At 38.4% G+C, this 27,487-nt stretch overlaps 1 protein-coding gene across 1 annotated transcript in view; it reads left to right on the top strand.

Annotated features, from left to right (window-relative positions):
* Positions 1–198: 198 nt before the first annotated feature.
* TTC28 (tetratricopeptide repeat domain 28) overlaps positions 199–27,487 on the top strand; it is a 703,516-nt gene continuing 676,227 nt past the window's right edge. The window contains exon 1 of the mRNA XM_063085699.1: positions 199–316. Within this exon, the coding sequence (XP_062941769.1) occupies positions 215–316 (102 nt within the window). The 5' untranslated portion in view covers positions 199–214. The remainder of the gene's footprint in view (positions 317–27,487) is intronic.

Below are 27,487 nucleotides of genomic sequence, written 5' to 3'. Positions count from 1 at the left end.
GGCGCCAGGCGGGGCGCGCGGGGAGGGGGGGCGCGGCTAGCGTGCGCGTGCGTGGTGTGTGGGGGTCCGCGGGGACGCGCGTGCGCGGCGGGAGGGCGGTGTGGGTTGCCGCGGCGGCGCGCGGCACGGCGGGAACATGGCGCGCGGCTCCTGCGCGCGCGCCTAGCTGGCGGGACCGTTAGCTCGAGGCGGACACAGCCCGGGCCCCGTGGGGATGGAGCAGTTGCCGCCGCCGGCGCCGGAGCCGACCCCAGGGCCGACCCCGGCGCGTAGCCGCAGGCGGCGGGAGCCCGAGTCGCCGCAGGCGCCGGCGCCGGTGAGTGCGTGAGGGGCTCAGGCCGGGAGACTTTCTTTGTGAAACTCCGTCGGTGCGAGCCGGGCCGGGCCTCAGCGGCTGAGGAGCTCCCGCCAGGCGGAAGCCGCTCCGTCGTCCGAGTTCGAGCTCCGTCTCGAGCCGGCGGGCAGAGGCACCCGGTCCACTACCTGCCTGCCTCAGTTTCCGCGGGAGGGTGTGCGTGTGTGCGTGCACGCGGGAGGGGGGTGGCGGTATACAGTTGGCGCCTAATGCGCGCGGCGCCTCCCTCTTGCCCCGCACCCTCGGGGCGGGACCCAGGACCCGCGTCTTCGGGAGCGGTAGACTGCACTCATGAGAAAACAGGTGTCGGCACCGCCGGGGTGACTCAGGTGCTGCCAGCCTCAGGTGCGGTTGGTAGGGAGTGAGCTCTTCATCCCCGGAAGAGAGCAAATCTGTGGCTTACCACAGAGTGACACTGGAAAGCTTTCCGTCCATCTCAGCTTTGTGCTGTGTTTGGGGTACCTGTCAAGGTGAGGGATGATGAGCAAACTGGACTTTGGAGGTGGGACTCCCGCTGGAGGGATGGGATGGCCCTGATGATCAATGCGCTCCTAAGCTTTTTGCGGGGGCTCCCAAAACAGCCAGGGCGGAGGAATAATCAGGAGCACTTGATGAAAATGCAATCTTCACATCCCTTCTTCTGTAGGCCCACGGACTCTGGCTCCCCAAGGCAAGGTAGCAGACTGAATTTTTAACAAGCTCCCGAAGTTGCGAGTTTGGCAAGCACTGTTTTGGAGAGTAAGCTTCCTGCAGGCAGGAGCCTGTTTGTTTATACCTGACCATGGCATCCTGGTACCTGGCATGGAGCCTGGCACATAGAAGATGAGTCAGTAAATATTTGTAGGAAGCCTGCATGACTAAGGAGTTTGCCAAATAGGAGTTCCTGAGACATTTTCAGGAGCTTCTTGAAATTAATGTCTTCGTTGGCCTTATTGTATATGTGATTTTTCTCAGCTCTCAACTTTTGTGGCTTTATAATACCACGTTTTCAGTATATTCTAAGCAAAAACAGGGTATCGGAGGGTAGTCTCTTTTAAGTCTTTTCCCACGAACTTTTTGTAGTACCTTCACGTGTTGCTTAGTATAAACGATCAACTATGTATACCGTAGCTAGGTTAAAATTAATTCTGAAACAAAGTTCTTAATTTTGAAAAGAGCATGTTTCTTTTTCTTCGCCATTTGAGAATACTAACTAGGCTTACAGGATTTTGTTCCATTGAGGTAGGTAAATATTTACATTTGCATCAAAGCAAATCTGAATTAGTTTATTCAGGAAAGTTGGCAATTTGCTTAAACCTGAGTTTTTGTAGTCTTCATGAGAAATTTTGAAATTGAGACTTATGTTTAGTTCAGAGTCAATGTTAAAATAGAATTGTTTGATTGAAAAGTTATTTGGTATTTCTGAGGCTTTTTTCCTGATCAAGTTGAATTTCATTTATTTGGTTTCATTTCAATAGGGTTTTTTTGTTGTTGTTGTTCACTGGACAGAATATGCATGTATAGGAAGACAAGAATTTTGGAGGTAGAAGAAAAATTGAAAAATTAGGTGCTTTAGTTTCTCAGTGTGTTGTTTTAGTAGCTTATGTGAATGTCTTCTTTGTGTGTCTTTAAAAAAAGGCTTAATTGACATATCATTCACCAACCATAAAATTAACCCCATTAGTGTAGAATTTCACGGTTTGTTATATATGCACAGAGTTGTGCAACCATCACCATTATCTACTTTTAGTACATTTTCATCACCCCACAAGAAATCCCATACCCATTGGCAGTCATTCCTTATTCTCCTTTTCCTCAGCCCCTAGTGATAACTAACCTGTTTTCTGTCTCTATGAATTTAGCTATTCTGGATGTTTCACATAATGGAATCTTACAATATATGGTATTTTGAGACTGATGACTTTCACTTAGCACAGTTTTTTTGAGGGTCATTAATGTTGTAACTTGTATCAGTAGTTCATTTCTTTTTATTGCTGAATAATAGTCCATTGAATGGATGTACCACATTTTGTTTATCCATTCATCTGTTGATAGACCTGTGAGTTTTTTCCAATTTATGTCTATTATTATGAACATTTGTGTACAAGTTTTAGGGTTGGCAAACATTTTTATTTCTGTTGGGTATATCCCTAGGAGTAGGATTGCTGCTGGGTCATATGATAACTGTTTAACATTTTGAGGAACTGCCAAACTGTTTTGTAAGGTGCTGCACCATTTTACGTCTCCACCAGAAATGTATGAGAGTTCCAATTTCTCTACCTTTTGGCCAATACTTGTTATTGTGTATCTTTTAAACTTTGTCCATCCTAGTAGGTGTGAAGTGGTATCTCATTGCGGTTTTGATTTGCATTTCCCTGATGACTAATGATGTTGGGCATATTTTCCTGTGCTTATTGGCCATTTGCGTATCTTTGGAGAAATGTCTGTTCAAATTCTTTGTCCATTTTTTGGGCCTATTTTTAAATTGGGTCATTTGTCTTTATTTATTATTGAGTTGTAGGAGTTCCTTGAATATTTTGGATAATAAACCCTTATCCGATATGACTAGCAAATATTTTTCCCACTGTAGATTGTCTTTTCACTTTTTTTGATAATGTCCTTTGATGCAAAAAAGAGTTTTTAATTTTGATGAAGTCCAGTTTATCTATTTTTTCCTTTGCTCATGCTTTTGGTGTCATATTTAAGAATCCATTGCCAAATCCAACGTCTTGAAGATTTACTCCTGTGTTTTCTTTTAAGTGTTTTATGCTTTCATCCCTCATATTTAGGTTGTTGATTCATTCTGAGTTGTTGTGTATGGTATGAGGTAGTGGTCTAATCATTCTTTTGCATATGGATATCCAGTTCTCCCAGCATTATATGTCAAAAAGACTTCTTTCCCCCATTGAATGGTCCTTGCATCCTTTTTGGAAATCAGTTGACCATATGTGAGGTTTTTTTTTTTTTTTAAGAGGATCCGAACCCATGGCCTTGGTGTTATCAGCACCGCACTCTCCTGAGTGAGCCACGGGCTGGCCCACGTATGTGAGGTTTTATTTCTGGACTCTTAATTCTATTCTATTGATCTATGTGTCATCTTTATGTCAGTACTACACTATTTGATTACTGTAGCTTTTAAACAGATTTTGTAATTGAGAGTAAGTCCTCTAACTTTGTTCTTTTTCAAGACTGGTCCCTTTTATTTGCTATGGATTTTAGGATCAGCTTATTAATTTCTGCAAAAAAGGCAGCTGGAATTTTTATAGTGATGTGATTAATCTGTCCTTTCAATGATGTTTTAAAGTTTTCAGTGTACAAGTCTTGCACTTCTTTAAAAATTTTTTTCGTAAGTATTTTGTTCTATTTGATGCCTTTTATTTGAACTGTTTTAAAAATTTCATTTCATATTGTTCATTGCTAGAATTACAGTTGATTTTTGGATATGTCCTAGTTTCATCATTTAGTGGTGTCTATTCCAATTTTCTGGTTCAAATCTTCCCCCCAAAATTAGTGAGGAAGAATGGTCTTTGAAAGTATATATGGACCTTGACTAGGTTTATGTGTCTATGTTTTATCTCTGCTACTTACTAGTTGTAGGCACTTTGAGAAGTATTAACTGTTATGCATCCCAGTGTTCTCTTATGTTTAATCAGACAGTAATATCCATCCCAGAGAACTATTAAATAAAAGAGGATGTAGATAGATATTTAGAACAATGCCTTGCATGTGGTAGAGATTTGATATTTGCTGTTTATTTTCTTCTGCTAATTGACTCCAGTTAAAAGTAAGCCAAAAACCAAAAAGCAAACAAAACCAGAAATAACCAAAACCAAGAAAAACAAAAAAACCCCAAACCACAGACAAAATGAAACAAACAAAAAAAACCCACAAAGATAAAACCGCAAACAAAAACCCTAAGCCTCTTCCTGTCCCCATCACTCTTCTGTGACCCAAGAAATCCCTTGAGTGCTTGAGGAACAGTTTAAGAAGACAAAGTGTCTCATACCACGTAGTTGTATTGTTAACAGCCTTATATATCTAGGCTGGTGCATAGTGTGTCTGACAATGTATTTTAAAATATTATTAAAAATATATAAATATAAGTGTTATTAAAAATAATAAAAGCGTGATTCATAGCTGTTAATTTTTACCCCTTAGTTCTTATTTAGTATTATGGGTTTTTGTATGTTTGTTTCTGTCTTTTAATTTGACAAGTGTGCTGTTTTTTCAATACTTTTCTCCTAAAAGCAGAAGCATTTTTAAAAAATTAAATTTGATGGTTACAGTTCTTGCTTCCTTTGAATTACTGTGATTTTTAAAAAAACTCTGTTAGAGAGAAAGCCTGATGTTTGAACTTAAACTTAGCAGTACTTTTATTTTGCTGTCTCTTCAGTAGCCTGGCTGAATGGTTATTTTACAAGGGGAGAAACTAGAGACACTATATGGTACAAATATGATGCTTGGAACATATTTGTGTTCATTGAACGTGTATTCATTTTGAATCAAAAAAATAATTGTTTACTCTGTAAATATTATTTTAGCAATAAAAATGTATCTCCAAAATCACAAGCGTAAGTAAATTTATAAACTACAGACCCAGAGATTGATAACCCATAGACATTTATATAAGAAAATTTCCTTTTTTAAATCAAAGCAAATCTTTATTTTAAGAAAAATTGTTTTATTTTCGCTACTAATATGAAAGTCAAAAAATAAAATAAAAACCCTTTTATTATTAGAAAAGCTGCATGTGCGTGTTGTATAAAATTAGAAAATGTAGGATGCGCAAAAAAACCCAACAAAAATCCATAACATTACCAATGCCCAGTGATTACTACTATTGATACCATGATATGTACCCTTCTGGAGCTCTTTCTGTAAATCTTTTTATTTAAGAATGTTTACACACACACACACACACACAAATGTGCATAGGTATTTTAACTAAAATAAGATCAAACTGTACAAAATGTCTTTACTTTTTATTAAATCAGCTTTATTTAGGAATGCTTTACATACAGTAAAATTTGCCAATTTTAAGTGTATAGTTGTATGAAGTCTGACAAATATATACAATTGAGTAATCACTACCAAAGTCAGTAGAAGTAATAGAAGGTTATTCCATTTTCTTATTCAGTACTACTCCACTGTTATGTGTATACTGCAATTTGTTATCTGTTCACCAGTTGATGGACATTTAGGTTGTTTCCAGCTTTTGATAATTATGAATAGAGCTGCTATGAACATTCACATACAAGTCTTTGTGTGTTCCATGTTTCCTTTTTTTGGGGGGGCGGTGAATACAGGGGTGCTTCAAAAAGTTCATGGAAAAATAGAATTAAAAGAAAACGTGAATCTTTCCCTGCACTTTTTGAAATACAGCTGTATTTAAGAAGGATTGCTGGTTTGTATGGTGGACATATATAGATACTGTTTTGAAACCTACTTTTTTCCCTTTATTAAGTGAATTTTCCTGTTACTAAATGCCCAGACAAAATTCAGAAATTTCAAGTCAACCTCAAAATGTTCTTTAAAACTGTGTGTGTATCTAAATCAGTATCTAATCCAGGATCATACCTTTGTTAATGTCCTTTAGATCTCTCTCAATCTAGTGTGGTGCCTTTTTTCTTGACACAGATTCATTGCAGACATCATACCAGTTATCCTGAAGAATGCCCTACCTTTTGGATTTGCCTGGGAGCTCCCATGTGGTGTCAATGATCTTGTTCCTCTATTTCCTATAAATTAAAATCTGTATAAAGACTAGATGGATTCAAGTTAAATATTTTTGGCTTGAGTCCATCATTGGTGATGTCTACTTAATGTTGCAATATAAGGCTTTGTCATGAAACATAAGCCCTTATTAGCATAAAATAAAGCTTTTATCATACAAATAGAAATAAAGACTATCACTAAAAAACTTTTTTTTTCATTAAAAATCATTAGTATTTTTTTGCTGTTGAGAAAGTGAAAGCAATAGTAATGTCCTTTGATTAGAGACCAGAGACTAGTCCCTTTTACTAGAGACTAAAAGTAGTACTGGGAGAATAGAAGAGGTGGTAATAGTTAAAAGAAAGAGGGGGGAAGTAGGTGTCATAGTATGGCTCTAATTGGCTTCACTATGATCACTACCAAAAACTCCTTTTTTTATCTTATGGCTGTACTGCCTCTAGGAGAGGACACATCAGTCTGAAGAACATGCCTTATTTAAAATGATTAATAGTATAAAGTTAATGTACGGTAATCTGGATTGTGATTCATTTTGAGATTGTACTTCACAAATAATTGATGATTTGTAATGAGGATTTGACTCTATTTTGTAGATAAAGAGCAGGATTGCTGGGAAATAGCAGGTGGTCCAAATAACATAACAAATCTGACTCTGTATTGTGGTTTTGCAGGAGTGAAAAAAAGGAAAAGTTAGCTGTGAATGTTAAATAAGGGAAGGAATCACTGTTGTATGTGGTTTTCTCACTGGTGTGTACTTGGCGTTTCTGTGCTATCACTGGCTATGTTTGCCATAGTAGAAGTTCAAAAATCGCTGTGGTATTGTTTTAACTTACTATGGAATTAATTCAGAAAATGGCAGGACAAATTTGATATCAATATTATTTGCACTTACAGAATTGCATAAAGAATATCACTTTGATAAAGATAAAAATTATCGAGATTATTATTGTACTCTAATGTCACTCATCATAAAAGGAAAATCAAATTAATGTTGATAAATTTTGCCAAATTATGCATATAGAAAAGATATTAGTGCTTGCTTTTAGAAGATTATAGACAAGAAAAAAATAGTTTTTGAATCTGAGAGGAAAGAAATATGATAGATAAACAAGAAAAGACTTACTAGAAAAGAATTATATGAATATGTAGAAAGTAAAAGATTAGATTAGATTTAAAGGATACATCCTAACAAAATGTTACTGGAATTTCTTTATAACTGGACCACTTTTCTTTTGTTTTTGATTGAACTCTGCAGCACCAAGTGAAGTTGCACTAGATTCAGTTCTTTGGGGCTGAAGGTATTTTGCTTGGTTATTTTGTTTTAGCAGTTGGACTGGGCTGTTTAAAGAATGTAGTTTTAAAATAAGAATAAGTCTAACCTTGACATCCCATGTTTATAGACCAGACGACTTAACATTGTTAGGATGGCAGTACTATCTCAAATGTTATACATATTAAAAACAAAATTCCTATCAAAATTCCACCTGCCTTTTTTGTAGAAACTGACAAGCTGATTCTAAAATCTGTATGGAAATGTAGGATACTCAGAATAGCCAAAATAATCTTGAAAACGAAGAACATTTGTTCAGTTGGTTAGAGTGTAGTGCTTATAACACCATGATCAGGGGTATTGGCCAGCCCCCTCCCACCCTCCCAAAAAGGACAAAGTTAGAAGATTCACACTTCCAAATTTCAAAACCTACTGCAAAGCTTCAGTAGTCAAGACAGTGTGGTGCTGGCATAAGGATAACATACAGATGGTCCCTAACTTAGGATGGTTCAACTTAGAGTTTTTCAACTTTATTATAGTATGAAAGTGATAAGCAATTAGTAGAAATTGTATTTCGAGTACCCATACAACTATTATGTTTTTCACTTTCAGTATAATATTCAGTAAGTTACATGAGATATTCCATACGTTATTATAAAATAGGCTTTTAGATGATTTTGCCCAACCGTAGGCTGGGCATGTTCTGTGCATGTTTAAGGTAAGGTACGCTAAGCTATGATGTTCAGTAAGTTAGGTGTATTAAATGCATTTTTGACTTATGGTATTTTCAAGTTATGATGGGTTTATCAGGACATAACCGCAACATGAGTTATCTGTATAGTTCATTGAAATTGAGAGTCCGGAAATAAATGCTTACAGTTATGTTCAGTGATTCTTTTTTTTTTTTGACGGCTGGCTGGTTTGGGGATCTGAATCCTTGACCTTGGTATTATAACACCATGCTCTAACCAACTGAGCTAACTGGCCAGCCTGGTCAGTTGATTCGTAATGGTGCAGTGACCATTCAATGGGGAGGAAAGAATGGTCTTTTCAACAAATGGTGTTGGATATCCACATGCAAAAGAGTGAATTTGGACCCCCACCTTACACCATACACAAAAATTAACTTGAAATGGATCAAAGACCTAAATGTAAGAACAAAACTAAAAACTCTTAGAAGAAAGCACTGGAGTAAATCTTTGTAACCTTGGGTTACTCAATGATTTCTTAGAATTGGCATGAAAAGCACAAGGAACAACAACAAAAAGATAAATTGGATTTCATCAAAATTAAAAACTTGTGTGTGTCAAAGGATACCATCAAGAAAGTGAAAAAGAAGAGTTGGCTATTTAGCTCAATTGGAAGAGCATGGTGCTGCTAACACCAAGGTCCAGGGTTTGGATCCCTGTACTGGCCAGCTGCCAAAAAAGAAAGTGAAAAGAAAACCCACGTGATGGAAGGAAATATTTGCAGATCACACACTAGATAAGGGACTTGTATCCAGAGTACATAGAGAACTCTTATAACTCAGTGATAAAAAGACAACCCAGTTAAAAGATGGACAAAGGATTTGAATAGACATTTCTCAGGGAAGATATACAAATGTCCAATAAGCACATGAAAAGGTATGCAACATCATTAGTCATGCATTTCAAAAGCACAGTGAAATACCACTTCATATCTACTAGGATGGCTAAAGTAAAAAAGAAAGTAGCAAGTTTTGGTAAGGATGTGAAGAAATTGGAGTCCTCATGCATTACTGAAATGTAAAGTGGTACAGCTACTTTTGAAAACAGTTTGGCAGTTCCTCAAAATGTTAAACATAGAGTTTGCTACATGTGGCCCAGAAATTCCACTCCAAGGTATAAACCCAAGAGAAATGAAAACACTTGTTCACACAAAAACTTGTTTATGAATATTCAATTTGCTATTTATAGTAGCCAAAAAGTGGAAACAACCCACAGGTGCATCAGTTAACTACTGAGTGGATAAACAAAATATGGTATATCTGTACAGTGGAATATTATTCTGTCATAAAAAACGAAGAAGTACTGATGCATGACACAACATGGATATACCTTGAAAACATTCTGAGTAAAAGAAACCAGTCACAAAAAATTGTATGTTGTATGATTCTATTTATGTGAAGTAATTCTAGGCAAATCCATAGAGACAGAGAGTGGCATTTTGCCATTATTGGGTGTATTTTGAGAAATAGTTGAATAAAGGTTTGTAGAATCTGTCTTTATATCTTCTAAAGTAAAATAAATGTTCACTAAGCATTTATGTAGAAAACACCTGAAATCAAAGTGGATAAGAGTGTTTCTGTGAATTAGAAAAAAGCCACGTGGGGCCAGCCCTGTGGGTCACTCAGGAGAGTGCGGTGGTGCGCTCACTGGCTGGGCGTGGTGCGGACCACACCGTGCCGAGGGTTGCAATCCCCTTACCTGTCAAAAAAAAAAAAAAGCCATGTGAACCTGTTAAGATATCTGAACTTTCTTTTAAATAATCATAAGTCTATAAGTAAATTGAGACATATATGTATATATATACACACATATATATGTGTGTATATATATACATATATTTGTATATGTATCTTTTTTTTTTTTTTTTGGCAGCTGGCTAGTAAGGGAGATCTGAACCCTTGACTTTGATGTTACAAGGCTTTGTTCTAACCAACTGAGCCAATTGGCTAGCCTGTAACTTGATATTTTTAATGCAAGCATGTTAACCTTATTGTGCTTATGAGATTATTGTGTCAATTATAGAACAAAGGAAATTGTCAACTCCACAAGACTTTCCCTGTGATCTGTCCTCTGTTAGGAGCTTAGTTTCCTGATTTTTTTATTAGTGTAATTTAATATGAAGGGATGTTTAATAATGCTAAGCACTTAGGTTCAGATTGTACCTTTTCTTTTGGAGTTAACTGGTCACACATCAGGGTATTTTCTTCTTCCACTTCCAGGAATTTGCATGATACCAATAAGATTTTGGAATTCAGGCACCTTTATTAGACATTTGGCCTGGTGTGTAGTTTCTTATCATTAGGAAAAGTATCTTTCAACAGATTGCACAGTTTCCTGAGAAAGTACTAAAAACACTGCCACAGTTGCTTTTGTTCTGTATGTAATATTTTTGTATTGAGTTCTGTCTTGGATCCGTGTGGTTTTAGATTATGTAGCAACAGGATTTTTTTTTTTTTTAGTTTAAAGATCTCAGTTGACTTTATTGCGATGATACAATTAGGCAACACTTCATTCCATAAAATAGAATAAATGTTCCAGTGAGCTGAGCAAAAGATGTTGATAGAAAAAGGACTGAAGAAAAGCAGAGAACAAAAAGCAGATCGGTCATTTCAAAGTTACTTTCCTTATAAGGTGGGGAGAGGGAGATAGAACAATAGAAAAATAACTGATTATTTAACATCAGGTTACTTCTTTTGCGTAAGGATTAAAGCAGAAGGTACTTCATTATCATTCCTATTGAAGATTTAAACTAGCCTGTTTGAGAAATTGGCTCTTTCTCATTCTCCTGATTTCTCAGAAGGCCAGGCAACAGCTTACTTTGGGTTTGGTGACACGGAACTTTTAGCATAGGTGGCTCCCTTTTGATTTTTAGTCGCAATGGGATTTTTGAATGTTGTTCCACTGCCCAATAATGCTCTTGTTAAATTCATTGCTTCCTAATCTCCACAAAGATTTATGAAAACCATTTATAATAATTGTTTAAGAAATTGGCCACAAATTCCAATATATTTTATGAAAAATAAAATTTTCATTAGATATATTTGGAAGAACTATATAAATTATAGAGTATTTGTGTGGAAACAGTCTTTCTTCTGTAAGTATAGGTGTTTCAGATTATTACAGCTAACGTCTGTATTGTAGTTAATCTGTTCCAGGCACTGACAACAGCCTTATGAAGTAGGTAATATTATCATCACCCTTTTATACAAGGCAACTGAGGTACAGAGAGATTAAGTGACTTGTTCAAGATTACACAGCTAGGAAGCTGAATTGCCTTGGATTCTAATTTAGCAGTCTGCTCTGGAGTCTGTGCTCTTAACCACTGCATTAGATTCTCTGATTTATATGATCACTAAGAAAATAGTGATCAATTGTAAATACCTTTTGCTACTGAATGTTAGACTTATTGCTGGAAAATAATATAGTCAATTCCCTTGGGGATCTTGTTAGAAACTAGTTTTTATTGTGAGGTTTAAGGTTATATTGGCACAGTACTCTGGAATTTGAGTCTGTAATAATGATAAGCAAAGGGATTAGTATTTGTCGTTTTTTTTTTTTTTTTTTTTTCGTGACCGGCACTCAGCCAGTGAGTGCACTGGTCATTCCTATATAGGATCCGAACCCGCGGCGGGAGCGTTGCCGCGCTCCCAGCGCAGCACTCTACCGAGTGCGCCACGGGCTCAGCCCAGGGATTCGTATTTGATACTAAGTTTATTACTGCATTTTATTATCTGCTAACTTATTTCAATCAAAAGAAAAAATTAACTATAATGTAAGCAGTATAATTTTTAAGTATTTAAAGTTACAAAATTGTTGTCAAACTAATCCACTGTATCTGTGCAGTGCCTGACGTAGATACTTCTTGAGTGAATAATGGGAATTAAACTAGATAATGAAGAAAAGTATTAAATGAAACGAGGCTATATAAAAACAATAGTTTCTAAGATAGTAAAGGAATGATTCTAATTTCATATGCATCTCTGAAATAAAAGGAATTATAAAATAAAGAAAATTACTGCTTATATCTTCCTCATTTATTGATGAAGGAAAATCAATATTTATAATACAAATTAAAGGTTTTTAACTAAAGAGAAAGTGTATTAATACTATAAGTCATTTGTTGATTCAGAATTTTAGCCTTAGGCCAAGCCAGGTCTGTGAAATAAAGGTATAATTATAGTTTTCCTGAAAAGTTCTTTGTTGTTAAGAAATGGATTTGAGACATTTATTTTTCATTTGAGTAGAAATTTCTGGTGAAGCTAGAAATGTAGGTATTAATGAATACTAATTTTGAGCCCATTCCTTACTCTTCAAAGAAAATGTTTGAGACATTTTTACACTGTTACAGGTTTTTTGACTTTTACTTCTCATTTATTTCTCACAGTTCTGGAGGCTGGGAAGTCCAAGGTCAAGGTGCCAGCCAATTTGCTTCTGGCAAGAACCACTTCCTGCTTTGCAGATGGACAGCTTCTTGCTGTATTCTCACATGACAGAGAGAGAGATCATCTCTCTCATTCTCTTTTTTTTCCAATTTTTTAATTGTAAAATATACGTAACATAAAATTTACCATCTTAATCATTTTGAAGTGTACAATTAAAATACATTTGTAATGTTTTGCAACCATCATCACCATCCATCTCCATAATTCTTTTCATCTTGTAAAAGTGAAACTCTATCCATTAAAAAATAACTCCCTATTTCTCCCTTCCCCCAGCCCCTGGCAACCACGATTCTACCATTTATCTCTATGATTTTAACTACTCTGCTATGTTTCAAATCATGTCTATTTGTGAACTCCAAGCCATTTAGAGAAAAAATTAAAATTAAGGTTTTTTAATCCTTTGTGAGATGGGTTGTAAACAGATTACATTGCCTTTATTCTGCCATTTTATCCCATATTGCTCAGGGCACTAGAAGTGTGTTGTCAGGTTAGATATTCTCCACAGAGAGTATTGAAAAATCCTTCCATGTGTGAGAGTTTGATTTTCCATATAGCTACAACTCTAGATATGAACTTTAGAAACCATGTAAACAAGTTGTGTTCTACAAGAGTTGCATTTCAAAGACTGCCTTAAATTTAGAGAAAGTTGTGTGTATTGTAGCATATGTAGTGGTCAAAAGCATGGGCCCTGGGGTCTGACCACCTGGGTTTAATCTAAGCCCTCTTCCACGACTGTTTGACTTTGGGTAAGGTATTTAACTTTTCTATACCTTATTGTCCCATCTGTAAAATGGGAGTACTACCACTGCCTGCGTCAAAGGTTTGTTGGGAAGGTTAAATGAATTAATATATGTATACTGTTTACAACGGTTCCAGGCACAAAGTAAATGCTAAATAAATGTTAGATGTGGTTTTTGTTGTTGTTATTATTATTACTCTTCAGAGTATCAGGAGATGAGTAAGTGTTGGATATAGATAGGTGTCATTGATTTTGATCCCCTGCACAAAGTTGTAGATTATTAAACAGATAGTTTGTGTGACTGGAGAACAGAAAGTATTTTGCCAGTTAAATTATTGCTCCAAATCTACCCAAATCCATCTTGTTTGTTCTTAACTGCAAATTCATCTTATTTATTCTGCCTTGTGACCTTGGGGCTGAGACTCTGCAAGCCACATTTCTGCTTTGCCAGTTGCTCCCTGTTGCAAATAGGGGGCAGTGAAAAATCTAGAAGAGGAGGGGGCTTGCTCTTTCTTGTCTGCTTCATGGCATTCCTCTCTGCTTGCTGTTCCTGAATGCTGCCCTGACAACATTTTTTCATCCCTGCAGCAGCAGTACTTTCTTGTAGCAGTCACCAGATCCAGCTTGCAGTTTTTCTAACACTGAGGACCAGTTTCATCAAGCTACCTTCAGAGACCACTAGGGTCCCAGGCCCATTGGGCCTCTCCTTGGAAATCAGAGATACCAGCACCAGCTGAGTAGTGCCTTCTCAGAAGTCTAAGTTCCCTGGGCCCCTCTAAGCTTTAATTAGATCAGCCTTAAGGGTGGTAGCTGCTTCTTGGCAGTTGCTGTCTCTGAGATTCTTTAGAGTTTTTTTTTTCTTCTTCAGCTATTTACTTTATAATTATTATTATTATTTCTGCAGCTGGCTGGTATAGAGATCAAACCCTGGACCTTGGTGTTATCTGCACCACGCTTTAACCAACTGAGCTAACCAGCCAGCCCTCAACTGTTTATATTAAAACTTTAAACTTAGTTAACAAAATCTTTTATTAAATTCTGTCTTTTCAGATGAACAGTGTGGTTTGTGTCTTCTAATTGAATCCCGATGATAGAGATAGAGGTAATAAGGACTAGTAGTTAACATAGATTCATTTAAGAACTTATTACCTTTCTTTTTTAGGGTAATTCTAAGATGACATAGTGTATCTTGATTTTTCCTGAATAATTGATGAAGTATCTCATGACAATCATATGGACAACATGAATTTTGTAGATTTAATGTTAATAAAGTTATTGAATTAGACAATCAGAGAGTTGATATAAACATGCAGGAAGTCTATACCAAGACACAAGACTTTTTTTTTTATAATCTGGTCTTATTTAATAATAGTATTTCCTTGATAAAGGCATGAGAGTCATGTTTATCGGATTTGTAGTTTTCACAAATATGAGATGGATAGATAATACACTGAAAAAATTAGGATTCAAAGAGATATTGGTACACTAAAACAGTATGATGAAACCACCAAGATATTCTGTAATCTAGAGGGCAGGGACAACGTCTATTTTCTTGTCTTTTTTTTAATGTACAGTTTTTAGTAAATGACCATCATAGAGAATGTGCTCAATAGTTGAATATGTTGATAAATCAAGGCAAAATTCATCAGTTAAAAGTGAGGTTCTGCATTTAGTATATGTGCTGCCGAAGCGAGCACAGAGGTTCTGCATTTAGGTTCAAATATATATGGATAAACTTTACTTATCCGTAATTTGCGGGAAAATATTTTGAGATTATCTGTAAGGTTAACAGGAACTAACCATATTCAAGGACTAAGAAGCTAACTAATATAGTCGTAGCATTCACTGATGAATATAGAGTGTTATAGACTAGAAAGCTGTTGGTTCTCCTCTATCCTGAATTTTAGTCCAGTTTTTAGGAATCATATTTTTAGAGGAATTTATTAGTTAACTAGAGAGCATCCTAAAAAGTGACTAGGGGCTTATATATATTTTTTAACCCCCTATATCACCCCTGAACAGTTCCTGATCAGGCTTTTAGCAGGGTCTGAGTTCTGGAGTTGGCTTGGATATACACAGTCCTTAATTAAGAACTATTTGCCATCACAAATTTCTAAAGGCACTTGGGCTTTTAAAAGGAGAAGTGGTGGGAGAGCTACAGCTTATCAAGTAGAAATGAATAGGCACCCTGACTAATTTACCTAACTAGTCCTTTTATAATGTACTCATTCATCTTCTTCTCTCCTCCCTTGTCCTTTCTCCCAAGTGAAAAGGAAATCTTGCAAGGACAGAAGTTCAGCACACAACAGTCCTAAACCACAGATGCTATAGAGGCGTACAAGAGATGTAAGAGCTGTGAAGGCAGAAGAACTAATATGTTGTTTTAGGACATGTAGGGAAGGAAAAAACTTCTACCCTCTTAGGTTCAGTGTCTGGGAGCCTGCAAATTAAACTGACAAGCCATTGACAGGAGAAAGAGGTTTATAATATGCATGTGGGAGCCAACAAAAGAAGTAGCTGGTTATTAAATGGGTGAAGTTGAAGGCTTATATACTGTGTTAGTCTGTTTCTGTTGTTTACAACAAAATACTTGGAACTGGGTGATTTGTAAGAAAACAAAACTTATTGCTTACAGTTTCAGAGGCTGGGAAGTCCAAAGTCCAGGGAACACATTCGGTGAGGGTCTTCTTTGGTGGTGGCTTTACAGCAATGCAGCATCTCACATGGTAGAAAATGGTGGGGCAGAGAGAGGGAGATAGCTTCCTATGAGCTCCTTTTAAAGCCCTCAGAATCATGCCCATGACCACCATTAAACCATCAACCTAATCACCTCTTGAAGGCCTCACCTTTCAATTACTATAATAGGATTTCCCACTCTTGACATTTACAGTGGGGATTAAGTTTTGAGGACATTCAACCCAAGGCATTCTAACTCAGCCGCCCAAAACTCATGTCCTTTTCACATATAAATACATTCATTTCATCCCAAAGTCTTAACTTGTTTCAACTCAGAAGTCCAAGATTCAAAGTCCCATCTGAAATCAAAACAAGTTATCTACTGCTAAGATACAAAGGTAGGACAAGTATAGGGTACATATTCACATTCAAAACGGGAGAAATAGGCCAGAAGAAAGGAGAAAGAGGTCCAAAACCCAGCAGGGCAGGCATTAAATCTCAAAGCTGGCGAATCATGTACCTTGACTCCATGTTTGCCATCTTTTGCACTCTAGTGCGGTCCTCAGGCAGCTCCGTTTCTATGGCTTTCCTGGTCTCAGGTGATGCTTCAGCTCTCGCAGGCTGGCAGTGCATGCTGGTATCTCTGTAAGTCTGGGATGAGCCTGCAAACAACACCATGTGGATGCTGCCAAGGCTTCCAGCTTGTATCTTCCAAAGCTGTGAGTCCAGCCACACCTGGGGCCAATTTAGCCATGACTGGAGTAGCCAGAGCAGCCAGAGTGCTGGTGTGGGGAGCAGCATCCTGAGATGGCCCTGGGCAGCAAGCCTGTTGAGGGTGCCTTGGGCATGTTCCCCTAGAACATTCTGTCTCCCTAGGCCACTAGGCCGGTGATGGAAGATGCAGCCTCAAAGATCTCTGAAATGCCTTTGATACAATTTGGATGTGTTGTCCCCACAAAACTCATGCAGAAATCTGATCCCCAATGTGACAGTGTTGGAAACTGTTTGAATCATAGGGGCGCATCCCTCATGAATGGATTAATGCTCTCCTTGGGGGGTCCTGAGTGAGATCTTGCTCTGTTAGTTCCTGCGAGAGCTGGTTGTTTAAAAGACCCTGGCACCTCCCCTCTCTCTCTCTCTTGCTTCCTCTGGCCATGTGATCTGCTTGTACCCACTGGCTACCTGCTGCTTTCTGCCATGAGTAGAAGCATCCTGAGGCCCATGCCAGATGCAGCTGTCCCAGAATTGTGAGCCAAATAAACCTCTGTTCTTTATAAATTACCCAGTCTCAAGTATTCTATTATAGTAACCCAAAACGGACTAATACACCTTTAAGGTCTTTTTTCTCTTCTCTTGATAATTCTTTTCTTTTGTACTAATCTCCTTAGCAAAAAGTTGCTGAGCTGCACCATTGTATTTTTCTCCTGAAAACACCTTCTGCTTCTCTACCACATGGCCATGCCATGAATTTTCTAAATCTTTATGCTTGGCTTCCCTTTTAATTTTAAATTCTGGCTTTATGTTATTCCTTTGCTGCCATAACTCAGTGTAGACTGAGACAAGTAGCCATGCTGCTTCCTTAATGCTTTGCTGCTTAGAAATTTCTTCCACCAGATACCCTGGTTCAGCATCTTTAAGTTCCACATTCCATAAAACTTTTGCGCATGAAGAGAATTCAGCCAAGTTCCTTGCAAGTTCATAGCAAGGGTGATCTTTGTCCCAGTTTCTAATAATCTCCTTTTCATTTATATATGAGACCTCCTTAAAGTGGTCTTTAGAGTTTATATTTCCATAATCATTCTCACCGCCATTTAAGCAGTCTCTAAAACATTTTAAACCTTCCCTGGTTTCCTTGTCTTCTAAACTTTAAGCAGCATCTAGGTTTTTCCTAGCCTGTTCCTTCAAATTCTTCCAGCCTTTGCTCAACACCTAGTTCCAAAGCTGCTTCTACATTTTCAAGTAGTTGTTATAAGCAACACCCCACTTCTCTGGTACCAATTTTCTGTATTAGTTTGTTTCTGTTGCTTATAATGCCTGAGAAATGCCTGAAACTGGGTAATTCATAAGAAAACAAAATTTATTGCTTGCAGTTTTGGAGGCTGGGAAGTCCACAGTCCAGAGAACACTTATGGTGAGGGCCTTCTTTGGTGGTGGCTTTACAGCAACACATGGGTCTCACATGGTAGAAAATGGCTGAGCAAAGAGAGAGAGACAGCTCCTTATGCACTCTGCTTTTAAAGCCCTCAGAACCACACGCATGACCACCATTAAACCATTAACTTAATCACTTCTTCAAGGCCCCACCTTTCAATTACCACAATAAGATTTCCCACGCTCAGGAGTTACAGTGGGGATTAAGTTTTTAGGGGGACATTTAACCGAGGGTATATATATAACTTTTTAGTTGGGGGAAAGGGAGTGAGAAGAAACAGTTTCTATGGGAAGAATAAATAGGTTTCTTTAGGAAAGACAAATGAGTTTCTAGAAGAACAAATGGGAGATAAGAAAGTTTGTGATAATGTTTTTATATATAGTTATGAGTGGTCTTTCCATCTTCTTCAGAGCCATAACAGTTCTGGGAGAGGGGATTTATGGTAGCCCTCATATTCTCGTTATTCCTACTGGGAGTAGAACTGACCCAAAGAAGGAATTTATGGCAGCCTCATTTCCCAGAAGTTGCTGCTGTTAGTCAGATAAGGGAAGCTCCAAGAAATCTTCTTTCTTCATCTGTTGAGTTTCAAACGGTTTCAGCTTAAAATAATCTTCATACTAACTCTGGGGTTCCTAGTGGGTCCCCACAGACACAAAACTCAGAACAATGGATGGGAGTCTTAGGGAAGCAGATTTAGACTAATGAAAGGAAAATGTTTCTGGATAGCAAAGAATATAAAGTCGTATTTCATGGTTAGGTCTTGTAGTGTAGGTATTATATAGTGTATACTGAGGGCATATTTCCATAGTAGGGATCAAATGGGTAAATGGTAAATATGCTATCAGTTTCCTTTTTGCAATATTGAGATGCTTAACCTGGTGTCTTATCTGATTGATGGACCATCTTGCTGGCTTACAGAACAGGTTCAAGGGGTATCTGCAGGCAAAACCAGAATTTTCTGAAGAAATATTTGTTTCAGCCCTGGTACAAATGATATTCTCACAGTTCTGCAATTTAAAACATGGCTGAGAAGATTTTGGTCTGAAAAACTTCTAGGTAGGTGTTACCAGACATCCACATTAACTGTAGAACAAAATCTTAAAATGTTTCTGTGACATTCAGTTCTGAGCAACATAACTTCCCTTTGAATTTGCCAGGTCAGAGTATTATAAAATGTTCCCTAAAATAACTAAATAAGTAGACCAAGATTACTGAGGTTTTGAATATAAGCCAATTACATTTTTAAGAAGTCTGGCAAAAACAATAGAATGGTTGCCATCAAGCCATTATTTCTGATAGCAATTATATAGCAGAATTGGTTAAACAGCATAAGATTTTCTTCTGTGTAGCAAGGAAACTTAAACCAGATCAAAGAAACGTGAAACCTAGATTCCCAGGTTTTGTGGTCTGCAAGGAGGGTCCCTGGTTCAATTCACGTGTACAACAAGAATTATCTTTAGATTGAGTAAATAAAATAAGTTGTTCACATATATACTTCTATTTTTTTCAAATATGTATGGATACTGTTTTGATTCATGAACTATTATATATTTACATGCAGTACTGAATTCAGAGTAGCCCTTGCTATTTATTTGTATTTTCTTGATTAGCTGTTTTAAAATGTACAATTAAGGAATCACAAAAACTTTTTTATGCTTAAAAGAGGTCAAGAGACTTGAGTGTGCATATTGGCACCTATTGATCTAGATCAGAGGTTGGCACACTTTTTAGAGAGGGTCAGTTAGTAAATATCATAGGCTTTGTGGGTGTATTAGTCTGTTTTGTGTTGCTATACCAGAATTACCTGAGACTGGGTAATTTATAAAGAACAGAGGTTTATTTGGCTTATGATTCTGGGAGGGCTGCATCTGACACAGGCCTCAGGCTGCTTCTACTCATGGCAGAAAGCGGCAGGTACAAGCAGATCACATGGTGAGAGGAAGCAAGAGAGAGAGAGAGGAGGGGCCTGGGTCTATTAAACAACCAGCTCTCGAGAGATCTATTAGAGCAAGAACTCACTAAGGCCCCTCACCCCCGGGGAGAGCTTTAACCCATTAATGAGGGATCTGCCCCCATGACTCAAGCAGCTTCCAAGACAGCCACACTGGGAATCAAATTTCCACATGAGTTTTGGAGGGGACAATACATCTAAATTCCATCAGTGGGCTATCTGGTCTGTGTTGCAGCTGCTTAGTTCTGCCACTGTAGTGCAAAAACAGCCTTAGACATCATGTAAATAATGCGTTTGGCTGTGTTCCAGTAAAACTATATATATCCAAAAACAGGCAGTGGGCTGGATTTGACTTTCACTGTAATGTCTGCTGACCCCTGATCTAGATCTTCTAAAAGTGGTTTCAAATTCTAAGACTTAAATTTAAAAAGATGGAAATGAGAAGAGGGTTAGACTACAGTCCTGTTTTACACCTAAAAGAACACTGTCAGAGATCATAGGTCATCCCTACCAACAATGACTTACATTATAATTAAAATGTAGGTTTTATAAGAGCACCAGTGACTCTGAAGTTCAGAATCCTGTACTTCCACACATTTAGACCTAGGTTTCTCTCTCCATTGGATAATACTGAATGCACAGAGAATTATATTTGCATTAATTATGCATTTCTAAGTTACTACTGGATTGAGTGTTTTTGTTCATTTCTAGTACTACTTCCTTTTAATTATCTCATGGCAGCCTTCTTTTGATCATAAATATTTCAATAAATGATATGTTACCTGATTCTATGTACTGCACTTTGGGATTGTCAGAAAACATTGCGAAAGACTGGAAATGAACCAGAAAGATTACTGGGTATCTTCAATGTAGAACTAACTATGTTGTCTGAAATGCAGTGTACCCTTTTGTTTTATCTGATTCAGTGAGATTTTCACCTTTCATTGTCTTTGAGCCATTTTATAGCCATGTATATTGTAGGTACAGTGATAGCAGTGCAAATGTCCATAGGTATGCAAATGATTCTTTTCAGATGGAGGGACAATTGATTTTCCTTTCCTCCTCCCCTGAAATGGTCAGTTTTGCATGTACTTAGAAATTCATTTCCGCATTCCTGATTGCCTTTACATGTGTGGCACTTTGAATTCTCCTCTGAACTGGTTGTAATATTTTACTGTGTTACTCTTTAGTGAATGAGTTAAAGTCTTTGTTGTGTGTTTATTTTGTGTTTGGTATGAGAGTTGTAATTTTACCCTTACAAATTTTTTTTAGTAGGAACAAAGTCCTTTAGTGGTTTTTATTCACGCATTTCCTTCTCACAAGCCTATTGAAAAAGGAGATAAAGTGGGTTTCTTGTAGACAAGAAAAAAAAAAGGGGATGTGAAAGTACACATATATTCAAAGATCGGTAATAGGATTAGGGATTTTTATTATTGGTCATAATTGTTGAAAAATAATGCTTTTAAAATTTAATGGTGCGTGATATAAATTATTCATGCTTATGTGTTAAATGTTTAAATTACATGTATTTCTAACTTAAAAGAATTTGAAATTTTAATAATTAATTTTGACCTTGTATATTTTAATAACTTATTATGAGTAAGCAAGCCAAACTTTTCTCCATTAGCCTTAAAAGAAGGAAGTTGGCTATTTAACAAATAAAATGGTAGCGAATTGTATATAACCATCTATAGGGAAGAGAACAGTGTAGATGTTGTGAGGGCAATCGCACAGAGGAATCCAAGAGTGGCATCAGTGTTGCAGTTTTACAGCTCTTTATTTGGTGTTACAGCTCTTTGTTTGGTTTTACAACGCCTTTTTGCTTGCAAGCAAGGAGAGCACTGGGGAGTGAAGACTCCTAGACCAGTGTCTCCCTGAACAAAGGAAAGAGGCAGTCTTATATGGCCAAAATTCCCACCCTAACTTCCCGCCCAAGTTCCCATTTAGGTCCTCTTATGTAAATAAGGGATGCCATCCTGCTAATTTGTATTGGCTGATTATGGGACACAGTCTATTGGTCAGCTCTGGAGCCTAATTTGCATCCAGACCTTAGGGCGGTGTGAGACTGTTGTTGTCTCCTATTAGCGCATGAATACAGGCGGGTGCAGGAAGCAGGCAAGCTAAATTGCAGGAGCCAGAGTTTGCTATTAAGACAGTCAAGCATGAAATTTCTAAAATAGTTTCTCGAGTGAAAAAAAGGGAAAGGTTTAACAATTAGAGATGCTCAGGGTTCCCTGCAACATAGAGATACAAAAGTTATGAATATCAGATTATACTGTGGTAAGTCTCCAAATCAGAGTTTATATTGAATGGTTTCTGGTTTAGGTTCTATTATTCATGGGCATGAAACTGTAAGAATTAACAAGTAAATGCAGTTTGGTGTTGATTGACCTAGGCTTTCTTAAAACAGAGCAAACCAAACCAAACCTTAGCATGTCACAAAAACTGTAAACGGGGAACTGGAACATTTTAAAATGAACAGAAGCAATTTTTGAGATAGTTCTAACATGGCTCATTCAGGTTACATGAAAGACAGCCTTAAGCAGTCTTTTAGCATTTCCTAAACTGTAGGGACAAAGTTCTGCATGATCTAAATAGGTATTCTAGAAGGTGAATAAAATATTTTGTTTTCAAATAATTCTTGTAAGAAGTATGTAATGGTTAAGAACATGAACTCCCAAGCCAGACTGTTAGGGTTTGAATCACAGCTTCACTGCTTATTAGCTTGTTCCTTTCATACCCTCCCATTTTGTTGGTCAAGTTATTTAACCTTTTTGTGCCTTGTTCTTCTGCTAAAAATGGGGATAATAGTAGTACGTACTTCATAGGATTTTGTGAAGAGTAAATGAGTTAACATACGTAATGCACTTAGAATAGTGCCAGGCAGAGGAGGTGGGAGAAGACGGCATACTAGAGGTGCCCAACTTGTGATCCTCCTACAGAAAGGAACCAGAGCAAGGAAAGGACAGCTAACTATGGGGAGAGCATTGGTGGGAGAGTGTGGGAGAGCAGTAGGAGCCTGGTGAGGACCCTGCGGAGCACAAAAACCAAGCAGGTTGGTGTAGAGGAGAAAGAGGCATGTGGCTTCAGTTGCTGCCATGTCTCCCAAACCAGGATGAGCCAGGAAGAATTCTCCTTTGTGGAAGAAAGAATCTGCTCAGTTATGAGCATTTCCCAGTGGTAACCCTCCTCCTTCTCCAGCCCACCCCCACCACTGCAACAGTTGCCTATGCCATTGTCTAGTCCCAGAGCTGTGGCCCTTCTCCCTGCACAGGAGTTCATCCTGTGCACTGCACTCCACTGCATTGCCCACATTGCCTGCACAGCTCCAGCCTTCCAGCTGCCTGTATGCCCACATGACCTCAACCACCTGCCTGGCTGTCATTGCAGCCCCACCTGCCCGCCTGGGCCCAGCTGTGCAGCCACCCACACAGCCCCACCCACCTGTGTGGGCCGAGCTGTCCAGCTGCTCTTGCAGCCCCAACCACCCAGTAGCCCCTGAGGCTCTATCTGCCCATGTGATCCCACCTGTGTGGGCCTAGCTGTCCAGCTGTTCTTGCAGCCCCAACCACCCAGCCATTCCTGTAGCCTCCCCTGCCTACATGGGCTCTGCCTGTGTGGTCACACTCACTTGTATGGGCCCAAATATCAAGCTGCTCCCATGGTCCCAGCTTCCTTGGCCTCCTGTGTGGCCCCAGACATTACAGCCACCCATGTGGTCCCACCTACACACATGGGCCCAGCTATCCAGGTACCTGCACCACCCCAGCTGCCCACATGACCCTCACCCACCTGCACAGGCCCAGCCATGCACAGCTCCTGCCATAGATGTAGCTCACGGCATCCCCTGGAAATAGTGAGTCTACCCAGAACTATTGCATCTACTAGGAACAGCTAGGTCTGCCTGGAACTACTGAAACTACTGAGTCTAGCCAGAACCAACACAAACACCCCTCCCATGGGCAATATATAACAAATCTACAGGAGGAAGTCTCTCTTCTCAAAAGCCACCCCAGAGCAAAAGAAGCAAACACCAGGTGACTAGGGATAAACAGGGATAATAGAAATATGAAAAAAGAAAAAACCAACAAGAAAATATGACACCACCAAAGGAGCACCATAATTTTCAAATACCAGATCCTGTACAACAGGAAACCCATGATATGTCTGAAAGTGAATTCCTTGAACAATCTTTTTTTTTTTTTTTTTTTTGTCTTTTTGTGACCGGTAAGGGGATCACAACCCTTGGCTTGGTGTTGCCTGCACCGCGCTCAGCCAGTAAGCGCACCGGCCATCCCTATATAGGATCTGAACCCGTGGCGGGAGCGCCACTGCGCTCCCAAGCGCTGCACTCTCTTGAGTGCACCATGGGGCCAGCCCCCTTGAACAATCTTAAAGAAACTCAGTGAGATATAAGAAGACCCAGTTAGACAACACAACAAAATGAGAAAATCAATCCAGGATGTGAAGGAGGAAATTTACAAAGAGATAAATACCATAAAAAAGAATGTAGCAGAACTCCTGGAACTGAAAGTCTCATTCAGTGACATAAAATGTACAATTGAGAGCATATTGAAGCAATATGCTAGAGCATATTGCCGGCTAGAGCAAGCAGAAGAAAGAATTTCTGATCTTGAAGACAGTCTTTGCAGACAAAAAAAAAAAGTAAAAAGAATTTTTTTAAAAAGAAGAAAATCTAAGAGAGCTAGTAGACCACCTTAAGCGCATAAACATCTAAATCATTGGTGTTCTGGGAGGGGAGGAGAAAGGAAAATGCATTGAAAACATATTCAATGAAATAATAGCAGAAAACTTCCTAGTTACTGATAGAGACACAGACTTCCAGATACTAGAGTTTCAAAGATCCCCAAACAGATTCAATCCAAAATGGTACTCTCTGGGCCAGCCCCGTGGCTCACTCGGGAGAGTGCGGTGCTGGGAGCACTGAGGCCATGGGATCGGATCCTATATAGGGATGGCCGGTGTGCTCACTGGCTGAGCATGGTGCAGACAGCAGCGTGCCAAGGGTTGCGATCCCCTTACTGGTCAAAAAAAACCCAAAAACAAAACCAAAAAAGACAAAATAGTCCTCTCTGAGACACATTGTAGTCAACTGTCAGAAAACAGAGAGAATCCTGAAAACAGCATCAAGTCACCTATAAGAGAGTCCCCATCAGATTAACAGTAGACTTCTCAGCAGAAACCTTAAAGGCCAGAAGAGAATGGAATGATATATTCAAAGTACTAAAAGAAAGATACTTCCAGCCAAAAGTACTATTCCTGGCAAAGCTATCCTTCAGAAACAAAGGGGAAATAGTATGTTTCTCAGAAAAACCAAAGCTGCAGGAGTTCACTACTACACAAACAGCTCTACAAGAAATCCTTAAGGGAGTCTTGCACCTGGAACCCCCAAAATGAATCACCACCATGAATACTTGAGAAAGAATAAACACCACCGGTAGAGAGATATGCAAATGAGAAAGAGAAAGAAACTATACCATACCACTTCACAAAACCAATGAACACCAAAGACAAACAATGAAAAGAAAAGAAAAGAAGAAAAGATAGTTAAATCAACCATAAAAAAAGCAATTAAATGTCAGGAGTAAGATGTACCTTTCAATAATAGCCCTAAATGTAAATGGACTAAATTCCCCACTCAAAAGACACAGACCGAGTGGATTAAAAAGCTAGACCCAACTATATTCTGTTTACACGACACACATCTCACCTGTGAAGGCACACAGACTAAAAGTGAAGGGATGGAAAAAGATATACCACACAAATGGAAATCAAAAACAAGCAGGAGTAGCTATTCTTATATGGGATAAAATAGACTTTAAACCAAAAACCATAAAAAGAGACAAATAAGGCCATTATATAATGATAAAGAGATCTGTCCAACAAGAAGACATAACGATCATAAATATATATGCACCCAACATTGGAGCACCCACACATATAAAGGAAACACTATTAGACCTAAAGAAACAGACCCCAATAAGGTAGTAGTTGGGGACCTGAGCACCCCTCTCTCAATATTGGACAAATCATCTAAGCAACAAATCAACAGAGAAACACAGGATTTAAACTACACCTTGTACCAATTGGACTTGGCAGGTATCTATAGAACTTTTCATCCAACAACTACGGAATATACATTCTTCTCATCAGCCCCTGAAACATTCTGCAGGATTGACCACATTTTAGGTCAGAAATCAAGTCTGAACAAATTTTCAAAAATTCAGATCATTTCAAGTATCTTTTCTGACCACAACGGATTAAAACTAGAAATCAATAACAAGTGGAACTCTGGAAACTATACAAACACATGGAAGTTAAACAACATGCTCCTGAATGACCTTTGGGTCCAAGAAGAAATTAAACAGGAAATCAAAAAATTTCGTGAAACAAATGGAAATAAAGACACATCATATCAAAACCTGTGGGATGCTGCAAAAGCAGTACTAAGAAGGAAGTTTATTGCAATAAATACTTACATCAAAAGAATAGAAAGATTTCACATTGCTTCTTCTTCTTTTTTTTTTTTGTCTTTTTGTGACTGGCCGCACCGCACTCAGCCAGTGAGCGCACCGGCCATCCTTATATAGGATCCGAACCCGCGGCAGGAGCGCTGCTGCGCTCCCAGCACCGCACTCTCCCGAGTGCGCCACGGGGTTGGCCCTTTAGAAAGATTTCAAATAAACAACCTAACACTACACCTCAAAGAAGTAGAGAGAGCAGAGCAATCCAATCCCAAAATTAGTAGACCAAAAGAAGTAATTAAGATCAAAGCAGATCTAAATGAAATAGAGACCCCCAAAATAATATAAAAGATCAATGAAACAAAAAGTTGGTTTTTTGAGAAGATAAACAAAATAGACAAACCATCAGCTAGACTAACTAAAAAAAGAAGAGAGGAGATCCAAATAGGAAAAATCAGAAATGAAAAAGGAGACATTACAGTCAATACCACAGAAATACAAAGAATCATTTGAGTCTATTAAAAACAACTCTATGCCAACAAATTTGAAAACCTGGAGGAAATGGATAAATTTCTGGACACATACAAACTACCAAGACTGAATGAAGGGTCATAGAAAACCTGAACAGACCAATAACAAGCAATGAGATTGAAGAGTAATCAGCAGTCTCCCAACAAAGAAAAGCCCAAGACCAGATGGCTTTACTGATGAATTCTATCAAACCTTTAAAGAGGAATTCATATCAGTTCTCTGCAAAGTATTCCAAAAATTGAAGGAGAGGTCATTTTCCCAAGTTCATTCTGTGAGTCTAGCATTGCCCTGATTCCCAAGCCACACAAAGATACAACAAAAAAAGAAAACTACAGGCCAATACTTTGATGAACATAGATGCAAAAATCCTCAACAAAATATTAACAAACTGAATACAGCAAGACATCAAAAAAATTACACACCATGAC

This window comes from Cynocephalus volans, chromosome 2 (genome assembly GCF_027409185.1).
Source record: "Cynocephalus volans isolate mCynVol1 chromosome 2, mCynVol1.pri, whole genome shotgun sequence".
Taxonomy (NCBI): Eukaryota; Metazoa; Chordata; class Mammalia; order Dermoptera; family Cynocephalidae; genus Cynocephalus; species Cynocephalus volans.
This window is presented reverse-complemented; position numbering and strand designations above follow the sequence as displayed.